General features: G+C 39.2%; 1 protein-coding gene across 1 annotated transcript in view; it reads right to left on the reverse strand.

Moving 5' to 3' along the window:
* The window catches only part of sdc2 (syndecan 2), a 51,845-nt gene that overhangs the window by 1,692 nt on the left and 33,868 nt on the right, over window positions 1-16,285 (reverse strand). The window contains exons 2-4 of the mRNA XM_058047658.2: window positions 7,920-8,034; window positions 6,378-6,550; window positions 3,865-3,994 (exon numbers count right to left, since the gene is read on the reverse strand). Of these exons, the coding sequence (XP_057903641.2) occupies window positions 3,865-3,994; window positions 6,378-6,550; window positions 7,920-8,034 (418 nt within the window). The remainder of the gene's footprint in view (window positions 1-3,864; window positions 3,995-6,377; window positions 6,551-7,919; window positions 8,035-16,285) is intronic.

Here is a 16,285-nt window from a genome sequence, read left to right on the forward strand (position 1 = left end):
TGTTATTTTTTTTCTTAATATTTTGACTTTATTCTTGGAAAATTGATTTTTCCTTTTTTAAAAAAAAGTTTTAGAATGTATTTGAATGTGCCATGAGCCAATAAAAAATGTTGGATATTTTGGACACCCCTGCCTTAGAATATGAATATACAAGAAATAAAAAAAATAAGAAAAAATTAAATTAAGAAATTAAAGAATTCAACTCACATATTTACGTTTATTTAATCATAAAAACTGTAATCAAATACAAAATAATTGTTGATTAATTACACTAATTAATCAATTAATTAATCTCAATTAATCAATGATTTTCATATTCTAGACTTGGGGCCTCAAACCTTGGCGCTCAAGCTCATTCCGAGTACAGTGCTGACTCTTGCTGGCCCAATTAAACACTCGCTTCCTTTTAAGCATGCTTAAATGCCTCTAGGGCCCACACTTACACAAACGTTTGTCGAGAAAAAAACAGGTTTGAAACCCCTGACCTGCATTTTTCATACACTGCACACATTTTGCCAGTTTCAGTTTCCGTGACACTGGAGCATAATCAAGCCTTCAGTCTCTGTGAACCTTTAAAAAAAATCCTTAAGCTGTGGTGATGTGCTGTGTTGTGATAGGTCGGCTTTTAGTACACTATTTGCTCTCTTCATACGACTCACTCAGAGGGCGGACAGGCCACCTCGGCGAAGACCTCCTGTTCTGATTTTGGATCCACCGCCTGTCATGTATTGATCACTTCTCGTTGTAATAACCGTTTTTTTTTTCTTTGCAATCCTTAGATTTTTCATGTTGGCCGGGGGCGGGCTGAGAGTCTTAGCCATGTTGCCCCTTTTGGTGTAACCGTAAATAGAATCCACCCAGACCTCATTAAGGAATGTCCAACCCTGACCGTGACTAATGCCCCTAAAATTCCAGAATTAAGTTAATTTCACAAGACCCTTTGCAGCTTTGTAATATGTTGCAGATCTGCTCCCGTTTCCATATATTGACTACCCACTCAGCTGTCTCTGTGGGAAAAACCTGACAAGTGCTCTCCTGCCGAGTTTCAAGGGGAAGAACCACAACGTACTGTCAGATACTTCATCAAAAACGTTGACCATGATAAATAATGGAATGTCACGTTTGAAGATGTACTTTAGGTTTGTAATTTGCATTTTCATAAAAAAAAAAACAAAAAAAAAAACACAGGCAATGAAATGAGCGAGATATGAGGCAAGCTGTCGGTGCGAAGCTGAGCTCATCAACATGGGCTGGCTAAAACAACAAAGCCGAAGCGAGGTGCCAATCAACCGTTCAACTCAGACATGCAGGGGAGACAGACGGGATCAGACGGAGCATGGTATTCGTGTTCTCAAACAAGACAGCAGGCGCTTGAAAACACCTACGACGGTGTGAACTCTACACGGTCCCAAGGAGGAAGACAGACAGAGTTTATTAAAAGCATTTCTTCTGAGAAGTGGATCAGGTGGGAGACTTAAAGGAAAAGACTACCGAGATCCACAGGATTCAGCACTCTGGCAGTATAGCATGCTGGGAGACCACAATGGAAAAACTCCTCTTTAAAGTTGGGAGGCCATTTCTAGTATTTGTAGTACAAATCACCGGCAAGTACTGCGGAAAGTAGTGAAACGCTGAACAGTTGGATATATGCATTCAGGGAAGGTCTAGGGAAGGTCAAACCAAGTTCACCTCTAAAAGTTGTTAGCGCATTGTGAAATTTTATAGTCGGTACACCATGGACAGATTCCTGTTTTGTCGATTTTATTCCAATGCCATGCTGTGCGACTTAAAATATCGAACCTACGGAGATGCAAGAGTAGAAATCTGGATTATTTATGAAAAAAAAACAAGCTAAGGCCAGACCAAGTCCTCTAAAAGTTGTTAGCTCATTGTGAAATTTCATAGTCGGTACACCATGGACAGATTCCTGTTGCAGTTGGAGCACATGTGAAAGTCGAGAGGACTGACTTGAAGGGAAAGAGGGAAAGATGACAGGTAACTTGAAGCACTCCTAGCTCCTTGGCTTGCTTTGTTGTCATACAGAGAATAAGGAATTGGGGGGTTGGGGGGGGGGGCAGGCAGCTGAGAAGGAAGGAGTGTGACGTTGCCTGACAGAGGGCAACTGTGTGTCAACATGTGGTAACTCTATAGTGTCCAATGGCGGAATTCAATTTCGACCAATGCAAGGGGTAGTGGTTCTTTTAGAGATGGGACACTACAGACAGATTCTGTGTGTAGCTCTAGTGAAACGCTGAACAGTTGGATATTTGCATTCAGGGAAGGTCTTGGGAAGGTCAAACCAAGTTCACCTCTAAAAGTTGTTAGCTCATTGTGAAATTTCATAGACAATACAAAAGTAGTCAAACGCTGAACAGTTGGATATTTGCATTCAGGGAAGGTCTAGGGAAGGTCAGACCAAGTTCACCTCTAAAAGTTGTTAGCTCATTGTGAAATTTCATAGTCGGTACACCATGGACAGATTCCTGTTGCAGTTGGAGCACATGTGAAAGTCGAGAGGACTGACTTGAAGGGAAAGAGGGAAAGATGACAGGTAACTTGAAGCACTCCTAGCTCCTTGGCTTGCTTTGTTGTCATACAGAGAATAAGGAATTGGGGGGTTGGGGGGGGGGGGGGGGGGGGGGCAGGCAGCTGAGAAGGAAGGAGTGTGACGTTGCCTGACAGAGGGCAACTGTGTGTCAACATGTGGTAACTCTATAGTGTCCAATGGCGGAATTCAATTTCGACCAATGCAAGGGGTAGTGGTTCTTTTAGAGATGGGACACTACAGACAGATTCTGTGTGTAGCTCTAGTGAAACGCTGAACAGTTGGATATTTGCATTCAGGGAAGGTCTTGGGAAGGTCAAACCAAGTTCACCTCTAAAAGTTGTTAGCTCATTGTGAAATTTCATAGACAATACAAAAGTAGTCAAACGCTGAACAGTTGGATATTTGCATTCAGGGAAGGTCTAGGGAAGGTCAGACCAAGTTCACCTCTAAAAGTTGTTAGCTCATTGTGAAATTTCATAGTCGGTACACCATGGACAGATTCCTGTTGCAGTTGGAGCACATGTGAAAGTCGAGAGGACTGACTTGAAGGGAAAGAGGGAAAGATGACAGGTAACTTGAAGCACTCCTAGCTCCTTGGCTTGCTTTGTTGTCATACAGAGAATAAGGAATTGGGGGGTTGGGGGGGGGGGGGGCAGGCAGCTGAGAAGGAAGGAGTGTGACGTTGCCTGACAGAGGGCAACTGTGTGTCAACATGTGGTAACTCTATAGTGTCCAATGGCGGAATTCAATTTCGACCAATGCAAGGGGTAGTGGTTCTTTTAGAGATGGGACACTACAGACAGATTCTGTGTGTAGCTCTAGTGAAACGCTGAACAGTTGGATATTTGCATTCAGGGAAGGTCTAGGGAAGGTCAGACCAAGTTCACCTCTAAAAGTTGTTAGCACATTGTGAAATTTCATAGTTGGTACACCATGGACAGATTCCTGTTGCAGTTGGAGCACATGTGAAAGTCGAGAGAACCAACTTGAAGGGAAGATGACAGGTAACTTGAGGTACTCCTAGCTCTGTTTGGCATTGGTTTACTTTGTTGTCATACAGAGACTAAGGAAGCTTGTGTGGGGGGGCAGCTGAGAAGGAAGGAGTGTGACGTCGCCTGACCGAGGGCAAATGTGGGTCAACATGTGATAATTCTATAGTGTCTAATAGCGGAATTCAATTTCGACCAATGCAAGGGGGTAGTGGTTCGTTTAGAGATGGGACACTATGGGCAGATTCTGTGTGTCGCTCTGTTCTAAGAACGGTGCATTTGAGCATATCACGTAAATGTTGCTGCTGTTTTACGCATGCCACATACCTGCCAACACCTCTGTCCTCTGGAAGAGGTTTTCAGTGCGGACCTCGATGGGCTCCTGGGGCGAGCCGGGGGCACTAGTTGTACTGGTCATCTGGTTCCTTTGCATCTCCTCTGTAACCGGCACTGGAGCCTGGATTGGAAAAGATATGCGAGAAAGGGAAATAGTATAGCTTTATATGATTCGATAACGATGAACAATTCCATTTCTGTCTCCTTTCTTCCTCTTGTAGGATACATGCTGAATATTAAGATCTACAGCATAGACATAAATTCCTCACTGATACAATCGCAGAATGTTGAGCCCAGTAAAGCTAACCCTTCTCAGGCTGGCAGAGGAATAAACTGGGATGGATCCTCGTTACCCGTAGTGGATTAACACACCTACTGAAGTAGGTAAGAGGAACAGTTGCATCTGGAATGGTTCCAGGTTGGAGTTAGGGTTATCCCATGCTTTTGTGTCAGAGACAGCAGGTAGGCCTTGATTTAGTGAAGCCTTGACAGCTAATCCCAAACAGATGTAGGATGATGCACCGTCGTATTAAGAGCACGGCACACGAGCGAGATGCAGGACGGTAGCAGGTCACATGATGTGCGAGAGAACTCTTTCCCAACCTTTTTTTTGTCATAGACACACTAAAAAGCAACAAAGTCATTGAAGTTATACATTGAAACAGGTTACTACCTTGGCATAACGTGATTTATGAATTTAGTTTATAAACTGAAATCTCCTGTGCCAATCTATTTACCGTATTTTCCACACTTAAGGGCTTTTTTATTTACTCAATAATCAGTGCGTCTTATGTGTACACAGTCCAAAATCTGTCAACTTTGGTAAGTGCGGCACTTGATTGACTGTCATCATTTCGATAAATGAGCGATAAACCAATCAGAGAACACGACGTAATACGTACAATTTAGAGTGAGGTTGCGATGGATGAATGGATTGTAGATACTTGGGCTAAGATTACATTAGATTAGATTAGATTCAACTTTATTGTTATTGCTCATGTCACTTGCTCACAGGGCAACAAAATGCAGTTAGCATCCAACCAGAAGTGCAATTTTATAAGTACCTTATTAGTAAGTAAATGTAGAAATACAATAGAGCTGTAAATGGACAGATATATGTACAAACTATAACAGGCTGTGACTATGATACTTATAGGTTATCACCTTCGGTCTCGGGCTGATACTGACACTTGGGGGCCTGATACCTGGCCTGATACCAGACAAACCATGTGATGATCTTATTATCACATACTATTTAATCATGAGCTTATTATCACGTACTATTTCATCAAAAGACCATTTTGTTTCCAGAAAATTTTCAGTTTATTACATGTATTATATCTAAACAGTGTAAACTATCATTTGGGCCTTTTCCCGTATCATTCATGGTCGGTTTCTAGGGTACAGGGCCAATTAATACTGTAGTATGTGATAAAGTGTGGATATATACAGGGATATAAATGACTATAATACGGCTATTGCAGATTATACAGATTATAAACAGTATGCACAGTATGGATGTGACAAAATATAATAACAGTAATATGTACAGTATTGCAATGAAGTGACTATGATACAGTGTGGATATATACAGAGATAAAAGTGACTATAGTATGCCTATTGCAGATTATACAAATTCTAAACAGTATGATGACAGTATGATGATTATAAACAGAACTATGAATGCAACAAGATATAACAGTAATATGTACAATAGTGCAATGAAGTAGTATCCGCTAGTAAGGTATCTGCTTTAACTGTTGTCCGAGGTTTGCTTATAGATTTGTCGGGGAAGATTGATTAAAAAAAATATGGTGAGTGATGAATAAAGTTGAACTAAACTCACTGTTTTGCTTCCGTTTTTTTTTTTTTTGTAGACCGTGTAGCGCTAGGGGGTTCGAACATACAATACAGGGACGGTTCAGGTGGTAGAGATTTTTCTGCGCTTCTTCTGCGCTTAAACTGTATGTTTCTACAGTAATACGGTGCACCTTATTGTATGGGTTGCGTATAGAAATAACCCCCCCGCCCCCCCCCCCCCCAATTGAGACTGCACTTTATAATCTGATGTGCTTTATGGTGTGGAAAATATGGTATTTATCATAGGGCAAAACTGTGTGATCCATACATTTTCCACTCATGCCAATGTAACATATCCCACGCAGGTTTTACTTAAAGTGCTTGCATTGAAGCGCATTGATTGACAACAATGATTAATTCATTCAAAATAGCAGCTATTCGGGTGTGTGGGTGAGTGAGTGAACATTGTGATGTTACCATGAGAACTGTGCTGCTTGCTGAAAGGGGGTTGGGGGGGGGGGGGGGTTCTGACTACGCTATTACTTCTACCGATTGTTGACCATTTCATATAATTTAGTGACTCTTTCACTATTGAGTTTTTAGTTGTAAAAATTCCTTGTGATGATATCGATGTTTAGATTCTGAGATTATTGCGACATCGTTATAATACAATGACTTTTCGACATGGTACGTTGTCACCTCACCTCTGTTCTGAATGGTTTCTTCGGTGTGATGTCTCTGGCCTTTTCCCTGACTGTAGCTGTGTCCACTCTGGGTGTGAAATCTTTGGTGGAGTCCTTGGTGGGTTCTGCTGCTTTGGGTGCGATGTACACCATACTGACAGTCACAGTTTCTTCAGCAACCTCTTCCCCTCCACCTTGGGGGAAACGGCGACATAAACGAGACAATATGAGGCGTAACAAAACGATGTATTTAAACCTTCGGTACATTGGTAGCATTGATGGTTTATTTAGCTTTCTTGGACCACAAACCCAAACAGCAAATCTTGCAATAATTACTTGAAATAATGGTAATGGTAATGGCTTTATTTCATTTGAACATGCACCAGATTACAATTGAATGCATCACATAATCAGTTCACAGTTCCACATGTCCAAAAGGAGTCGGAAGAAGCAAAGCTTATTAAATCCTACCCCTCCATCTGGTACTTTTACAATCAGTAACTGTTACATTTGTTCACTTCCTGCTTTCCTGATATAGTTTAAGTTTTTGTTGTTTTTGCTTGTTTGTTTTACGTTTTTAATTTTTTTTTATTTTATTTTTTACTACTATTTTTAGTTTTATTTATTTTTATTTGTACTCCGGTTTCCTCCCACATTCCAAAAACATGCTATGTTAAATGGTAATGGCAATGGTTTTATTTCATTTGAACATGCATCAGATTACAATTGAATGCATCACATAATCAGTTCACAGTTCCACATGTCCAAAAGGAGTAGGAAGAAGCAAAGCTTATTAAATCCTACCCCTCCATCTGGTACTTTTACAATCAGTAAATGTTACATTTGTTCACTTTCTGCTTTCCTAATATAGTTTAAGTTTTATTTTATTTATTTTTTCAAGTTTTTAAATTTAAACAATTTTTTTTTTTAATTTTATTTTATTTTTTATTTTTTTAATTTTATTTTTGTCACGTACCGAAGTACAAGGTGATATGAGCATCCAATGACATAATGGGTACCATAGTAAGTGTCAATATAGTGATATATATAGCACATCATGACTGGTTCAAGACTCTTCATCCTTGTATTTAGCAAACATCAACTGCTTGTATTGTTTCTTGAATTGGCTCATCGTTGTACATTGTTTGAGGTCCTTACTCAATCCATCCCATAGTTTGATTCCACATACTGAAATGCTATGGCTTTTTAACGTAGTCCTAGCATAGAAGTGTTTCAAATGTAGTTCTTCCCTAATAATACGATGGTATATCCTGTTTTCTGGTAACTGTTTTCGTATATCCCAGTTTTGTACGTTTTTGTCTGAAATGTTCGACCAAATTTAGTTAGAATTTTCATGATTTTGTATGATAAAAATTTGCCTCGGATACCTTCTGGAATCGATTAATAACAAAGACTGGTCTCTAGCAGTGGCTCACAATTATTCACTTCAATTCACTACAATTTCCAACTTTATTCACTGGCATTGGCACCACTGCCCACCCCCACTACTTGAGAAGCACACCATGGTGTTTAGTAGACGCTGCATGCAATCACCAGTCTTACCTGAGCCAGACCCTGAGTTAAAGTCATCGTCATCTTCGGGGTAGTAACCTCCTGACCCTGTGTCATCCAGGTACAAGTCGTCAGCCTGGGAGGAAGGTTTTGCTGCCTCTACTATCTGCAGAACAAAGAGATAAAAGCTATTGAGAATTATGGAATCTGCACCATTTTTTTGTTGAATAGAAGTGAAGACCTTGACGATTTTATTCCAATGCCATGATGTGCGACTTAAAATATAAAACCTATGGAGACGCAAGAGTAGAAATCTGGATTATTTAAGTAATTTGTCAATGCTTGTACAGTGAAGAAAATAAGTATTTGAACACCCTGCTATTTTGCTATTTCTCCCACTTAGAAATCATGGAGGGGTCTGAAATTTTCATCGTAGGTGCATGTCCACTGTGAGAGAGATAAACTAAAAAGAAAAATCCAGAAATCACAATGCATGATTTTTTAACAATTTATTTGTGTGATACAGCTGCTAATAAGTATTTGAACACCTGAGAAAATGAATGTTAATATTTGGTACAGTAGCCTTTGTTTGCTATTACAGAGGTCAAACGTTTCCTGTAGTTTTTCACCAGGTTTGCACACACTGCAGGAGGGATCTTGGCCCACTCCTCCACACAGATCTTCTCTAGATCAGTCAGGTTTCTGGGCTGTCGCTGAGAAACACGGAGTTTGAGCTCCCTCCAAAGATTTTCGATTGGGTTCAGGTCTGGAGACTGGCTGGGCCATGCTAGAACCTTGATATGCTTCTTACGGAGCCACTCCTTGGTTTTCCTGGCTGTGTGCTTCGGGTCGTTGTCGTGTTGGAAGACCCAGCCACGACCCATCTTCAATGCTCTGACAGAGGGAAGGAGGTTGTTCCCCAAAATCTCACAATACACGGCCCCAGTCATCCTCTCTTTAATGCAGTGCACTCGTCCTGTCCCATGTGCAGAAAAACACCCCCAAAGCATGATGCTACCACCCCCATGCTTCACAGTAGGGATGGTGTTCTTCGGATTGTACTCTTCATTCTTCTTCCTCCAAACACGCTTATTGGAATTATGACCAAAAAGTTCTATTTTGGTCTCATCTGACCATAAAACTTTCTCCCATGACTCCTCTGTATCATCCAAATGGTCATATGCAAACTTAAGACGGGCCTTGACATGTGCTGGTTTAAGCAGGGGAACCTTTCGTGCCATGCATGATTTCACATCATGACGTCTTAGTGTATTACCTACAGTAACCTTGGAAACGGTGGTCCCAGCTCTTTTCAGGTCATTGACCAAGTCCTGTCGTGTAGTTCTAGGCTGATTCCTCACCTTTCTTAGAATCATTGAGACCCCACGAGGTGATATCTTGCATGGGGCTCCACTCCGATTGAGATTGACCGTCATGTTTAGCTTCTTCCATTTTCTAATGATAGCTCCAACAGTGGACCTTTTTTCACCAAGCTGCTTGGTAATTGCTCCGTAGCCCTTTCCAGCCTTGTGGAGGTGTACAATTTTGTCTCTGGTGTCTTTGGACAGCTCTTTGGTCTTCGCCATGTTACAAGTTAAAGTCTTACTGATTGTATGGGGTGGACAGGTGTCTTTATGCAGCTAACGACCTCAAACAGGTGCATCTGATTCAGGATGATACATGGAGTGCAGGTGGACTTCTAATGGGCAGACTAACAGGTCTTTCAGGGTCAGAATTCTAGATGATACACAGGTGTTCAAATACTTATTTGCAGCTGTATCACACAAATAAATTGTTAAAAAATCATGCATTGTGATTTCTGGATTTTTCTTTTTAGTTTATCTCTCTCACAGTGGACATGCACCTACGATGAAAATTTCAGACCCCTCCATGATTTCTAAGTGGGAGAAATAGCAAAATAGCAGGGTGTTCAAATACTTATTTTCTTCACTGTATGTAGTTTGACTAAATAATTCATCCTATGGCAATAAAAACAAACATTATAAAATTATTCTTCTTATTATTATTATTAATTAAAAAATATTATTAATAATTAAAAAATATTATTAATAATTAAAATATTATTAATAATTAAAAAATATTATTAATTAAAAATATTGTTAATAATTTTTCTTATTTTTCGAGGTTTGGCTTGTCCAAATTTAATACAAATTGAATATGATTTTAAACATTAATTCATACTAACACAAACCAAGCAGTGATTACCGTCAACAACTGTGAGAGGGTGCTCTGGGCTTGTGACAGTATGTTGCTCCTATCATTCTGTAACATGAAAATTAGATTGGGAACTCGGTGAACTTAGGCTGGAGAGGTTACTGTTGGACTCACTGACTTGTTATGATAATTTAGTCTTTGCAGCCTCCCAGGTATGTTCTTTATGCTATTGTCTGGCTGAGTAACTGTTAGCGTGTCATGCTAACAAACCGGATACCAATCCTAGTGTGCTATCATGCTAGTCTTGGGCTGCATAATTTCTTAATCAATGCAAATTATAGATCAGTGCGACTTATATGCAGAATGTTTTTTTGTCTTTTTTGGACTGATGCAATTTTACCGTCGACAACTGTGAGAGGGTGCTCTGGGCTCGTGACAGTATGTTGCTCCTACCATTCTGTAACGTGAAAATTAGATTGGGAACTCGGTGAACTTAGGCTGGAGAGGTTACTGTTTTTTTTATCTTTGTTGGACTGATGCGACTTACACTCCAGAGCAATTTATGAGTCCGGAAAAAAAGCTATTTTGTGACTCAAATATAGCATAGGTAAATTGCCTTCCCCCTACACAGCTCCCTTGACAACTGATCTGAGTGGTAAGAATGTTTGTATTCCACCTTAGTATAGACACAAGCTGAAAAGGCTGAAACTCAACAGAAGCGCTGTTATTTTGGAAGGCTTCTTTCTTCTTGCCATCTGGATAAATTAGGATTTGACAAAAAAAATGTTTCAGAATTCAATATCCAAGAGAGTAAATTCAAATATGAGCAAAAAAAAAGGCAAGAACATTGAGTTTTCGTGCAGCCAGATGAAGCTTTTGCATTGAAATAAATTTCATTGTGACTGAAAGTTGCATCCATGGCAACATCTATTCAAGTCTCATTGTCTAATTTGTCCGTCAGCTTCATTCTCTTTGCTGATACTCCTATTTTTAGAGGTTAAAAAGGCTACAAAAGAACGACCATACATAACAGTATATCAACCCTAATGTGTGTGTCTGTTGGGGTTCTGTTTGCTCCAGTTGCAGGTCAGCTCTAATGATATTGTGCTGATAAAACCTCGAGCTGAAAAAGGTTGGATCAGTGGAAACAATCAATTAGCCCGGCGGGACGGACCAGTGAGAAGTGCTCTTTTGTTCGGCGTAAGAGAATAGACATAATGCAAGGAATTGTGTAATGAGAAATTACATCACACTAATGACTTTGTAAGACTTTGTGTGTTTGGAGAAATACAATGCCTGTTTTCCAAGGATATTTATATTGTTAAATCAATGTATTAATCAAATACCGACAGTTGACTAAATTGGATGATTGATTAATCATGGATTAATCGATTAATTATTGCAAGTCTATACTCTAGCACATTTATTTAAATGGATTCCACAAAATTCAAGAGCAATACATTTAATCTGAAAAAAGCAATTTTTTTAAAGTTATTTAACACCGGTATATTAACGTAACATTCATGCAGCTACACCACAGAATAAAGAACATACCTGGGAAGCTCAATAGGCTAAAGTAACATAACAAGCCATCACCTCTAATAAGCAAATTATGGGAATGGTAATGGTAATGGTTTAATTTCATTTGAACATGCATCAGATCACAATTGAATGCATCACATAATCAGTTCACAGTTCCACATGTCCAAAAGTAGTCGAAAGAAACAAAGCTTATTAAATCCTACCCCTCCATCTGGTACTTTTACAATCAGTAACTGTTACATTTGTTCACTTCCTGCTTTCCTAATATAAATTAAGTTAAAAAAAATGTAATTGTTATTTTTATCCTAATATATTTTAATTAAAATTTGTATGGATTTTTTATTTTAAATTTTATTTTATTTATTTTTTAAAGTTTTTTAATTATTTTTTTTTTAATTTTTAAATTTAATTTAATTTAATTTTTTATTTTATTTTTGTCACGTACCGAAGTACGAGGTGATATGACCATCCAATGACATAATGGGTACCATAGTAAGTGTCAATATAGTCATATATATAGCTCAACAGCTAAACAGTCCTAGCATATATAAGTGAATTATATCGGTAAGCAAATTCACCAAGCTCCCAATCTCATTCCACAATCACTGAATCCAGTGAACGAGACCTCTTGTGGATGGCAGTCATATTTATTCCTTGTTTTACGACAGTCGCTATGAATTAACATTTAAAAATATACAGTACATAAGTCGCAGTACCAGGGTGATGTATAGTTTGGGAAAAGACAGTATGCTTACAGTATTGTAAATATATATTGTATATATATTTTAATCAGTTAGAATGTTAGTTCCCTATAAGAAACTGAGCACCAGCACACATACTTCTGTTTATACAAGACACACAAGAAATGCAACAATACAGATACATTCCTTTTTTCCGTGGAACACCCCTTCTGCATTTTAGCTCTTCCAATTCAAAGCAAGCATTCACATGTGTGTATGCACAGTGGTACTTTTAAGTCATTGTGCATGCGTGTATTTGTGTGTCGTGAAAGAGAGGCGCTGACACTCTCCATGACAAAGAAGCCGGGGAGTTCACGCCGCTAACGGCTTGATAGTGAAAGACGGGGAAGAAAACGGAACAATGCACATCTCCATTCCTCCTCCTTCGTCGAGTGACTTGTGAAAGAAAGACCTTTCACTGCTCAGCCGCTTGATCAAAGAGAGAATTTGTTCAAAGCAACTTTATCTTAACCTTACTTGCCTTCTACTCCTTCGAACACAACCCCCCCCCCCCCCCCCTTCTCCTCCTCCAGTCGCCATTCACTGCTCAGTGCGCTCCGTGGGTCAAAATGCATTGTCAATAATATGAGCAATGGAGCAAAACAAGGCTCACATGGTGACAAAGGACGCTAATGAGAGAGAGGCCACACACACGCATGTATGAGTTAAAGTGTTTTACAAATTAATGCGAGTATTTGATTAATTTGGTGATTATACGTAGACAAAGACGGAGGGGAATTGAGCATGTTAACATGACACCACATCAGCATGCTAATGCTCACGGTGCTTAAGCATACTGTCAGTCCATTACCAACAATATGTTGAGGAAAGCACAAGAAGCACAATAATCTTTAACACAGGCTGCTGTTTGCGGCCGTAATTTTCATTGGGAGTGACCGGGATGGATAGGATCAGGAAGGAGTACATCCGAGGGACATTACATGTTAGAGGCCTTGGAGATAAAATCTTATCGGCCAGACTGAGATGGTTGGGACATGTCCAAAGGAGAGATAGTGAATATATTGGTAGAAGGATTCTGAGGTTCTCATTGGGAGTGACCGGGATGGATAGGATCAGGAAGGAGTACATCAGAGGGACATTACATGTTAGAGATCTTGGAAATAAAGTCAGAGAGGCCAGATTGAGATGGTTGGGACATGTCCAGAGGAGAGATAGTGAATATATTGGTAGAAGGATTCTGAGGTTCTCATTGGGAGTGACCAGGATGGATAGGATCATAGCGACATTACATGTTAGAGGCCTTGGAGATAAAGTCAGAGACGCCAGACTGAGATGGTTGGGATATGTCAGAGATGAGGATGCTGAGGTTCTCATTGGGAGTGACCAAGATGGATAGGATCATAGCGACATTACAGATTAGAGGCCTTGGAGATAAAGTCACAGACGCCAGACTGAGATGGTTGGGATACTATGTCAGAGATGAGGATGCTGAGGTTCACATTGGGAGTGACCAGGATGGATAGGATCATAGGGACATTACATATTAGACGCCTTGGAGATAAAGTCAGAGACGCCAGACTGAGATGGTTGGGACATGTCAGAGATGAGGATGCTGAGGTTCTCATTGGGAGTGACCAGGATGGATAGGATCATAGGAATATTACATATTAGAGGCCTTGGAGATAAAGTCTTATCGGCCAGACTGAGATGGTTGGGACATGTCCAGAGGAGAGATAGTGAATATATTGGTAGAAGAATGCTGCCAGGTAGGACGCATTTAGGAAGACCAAAATGGAGGTTTATGGATGTAGTGAAGGAGGACATGAGGGTAGTTGGTGTGAGGAAGACTAATGCAGAAGACAGGGTTGGATGGAGGAGATTGATTTGCTGTGTGAAAAGCCGTAAGAGAAAGAAGAAGAAGCTGTTGCGACCCAAAGTTGGGTAATAGGAGTGGAAAGGTGACTATAGGGGTGTTATTTCATGGCTATAGGGCTCTAATAAGGTTGGAAATACATTTAGAAAGTCCTTAACAAGTTTCAAGGTGCTAACTATGGGAATATTTCATTATTGATTCATTTATAAATAAGGAATCTGACTTTAGGACACCTGCAACTCCAATGAGGATAGCTTATATTTACAAAGTTGGGTAATAGGAGTGGGAAGGTGACTATAGGGGTGTTATTTCATGGCTATAGGGCTCTAATAAGGTTGAAAAATGCATTTAGAAATGCGTTTAGTCCTAAACAAGTTTCAAGGCGCTAACATTACTGATTTATTTATAAATAAGGAATAACGTTAGGACCCCTGCAACTCCAATGAGGATTAATCGGCTTAGAAATGGATCCTAAATTCACTTATCACGGTTGGGTCCGGAACCAATTAATGATAAATAAGGGATTACTGTATTAGCATAAGAACAGGATGTCATGAGTCACGAGGTTGGCATCAAAATACAAAGAAAAAGCCCAAAACACAGTCAATTGTTTAGAACCTCCTAAGCTGAAGTCTTATAAGATTTCTAACAATCATGTGAGATTGCTAGTCCGATCGTTGGAGGTATATTTAGAACAATACCGCATGATTTTCACTTATGGAATTAAGGGTTGGTATCGCAACATAGATAAAGACGATCCAAAACATAGAACATCAAGACATTGGCCTCTCTTTATTGATGCGAGTAAAACTAAACTACCTTTTATCGCACACGCGTATTATGAAACCATGAAAGAGACAACCCTCTCTAACGCAAACACACCGTATGAATACACAAACATCAATGATAAACTTTGCTCTTTCTATCAGTCTGTTGACATTTACAGGTAGTTTCTCCTTTCAGTTCTTATCACAGTCTGCAGGCGGGGTCAGACATCAGTCTGGCAACGACTAAAGTAAAGCAAAGTGGGCACCTAGATGTCCCCGAGCTGATGAATGTAGCAGTCGCTTTGGTAATGGCAGTGCTAGTTTTAATGTTAAGTTGTAGTTGAGAACATATTTCGGTCTTAGTATCTCTTGTTGGCATTAACAAAGAATAACAAACATTTTTACATGAAGTAGAAACAGGAAATAATTACCGACTATGAGTCGTATAGGTTTCATAGGTGCCACTTAAAAATTAAATATACACAACATATAGTAATTTAACATTTGCTGCTTATAAGCTAAGTGGTGTGGTGTTTTTTTGGCGACACCTCATACCATAGTTACTATGATACCTATTATGTCACTGTATGGTCATATCACCTCATACTTCGGTATGTGACAAAAAAACCCCCAAAAAACTAAACTATATTAGGAAAGCAGGAAGTGAACAAATGTAACAGTTACTGATTTTAAAAGTACCAAAAAATTTAAAAAATAGAAAATTAAAATTAAAATTAAAATTAAAATTAAAATTAAAATTAAAATTAAAATTAAAATTAAAATTAAAATTAATTAGGATAAAAATAATAAAAACAATTTAAACTTAATTTATATTAGGAAAGCAGGAAGTGAACAAATGTAACAGTTACTGATTGTAAAAGTACCAGATGGAGGGGTAGGATTTAATAAGCTTTGCTTCTTCCTACTCCTTTTGGACATGTGGAACTGTGAACTGATTATGGGATGCATTCAATTGTAATCTGATGCATGTTCAAATGAAATAAAGCCATTACCATTACCTCGTGGTCGCAGTTATAAGCTTCTGCCTTGTGTCTGTAAGTAATGTGCAACTCTAATAATATGATACCAGTGTGGATTGAGAAATATCAGATTTTATACAGCAGTGGTGTTTAATTAGCACACTAATGATGGTCTGCTGTGTCAGCCATTGACTAACTAAATACACATGAATGACTTTCAGTCCATTTTAACTCACTTGTGAATACAAAAATTACATTTTAATGTTAAAATACAACAGCTTGATATGTTTCTACACAACGGGATGCGTCCAGTAAATGTCTATTAAGGTACAACGTTGTAGTCACTTTTGGAGCTTTAGGTGCACACCTCGAGCTAAAA

This window comes from Doryrhamphus excisus, linkage group LG7 (genome assembly GCF_037039965.1).
Source record: "Doryrhamphus excisus strain RoL-2023G ecotype Guam linkage group LG7, RoL_Dexc_Guam_v1.1, whole genome shotgun sequence".
In the NCBI taxonomy this organism is placed as follows: domain Eukaryota; kingdom Metazoa; phylum Chordata; class Actinopteri; order Syngnathiformes; family Syngnathidae; genus Doryrhamphus; species Doryrhamphus excisus.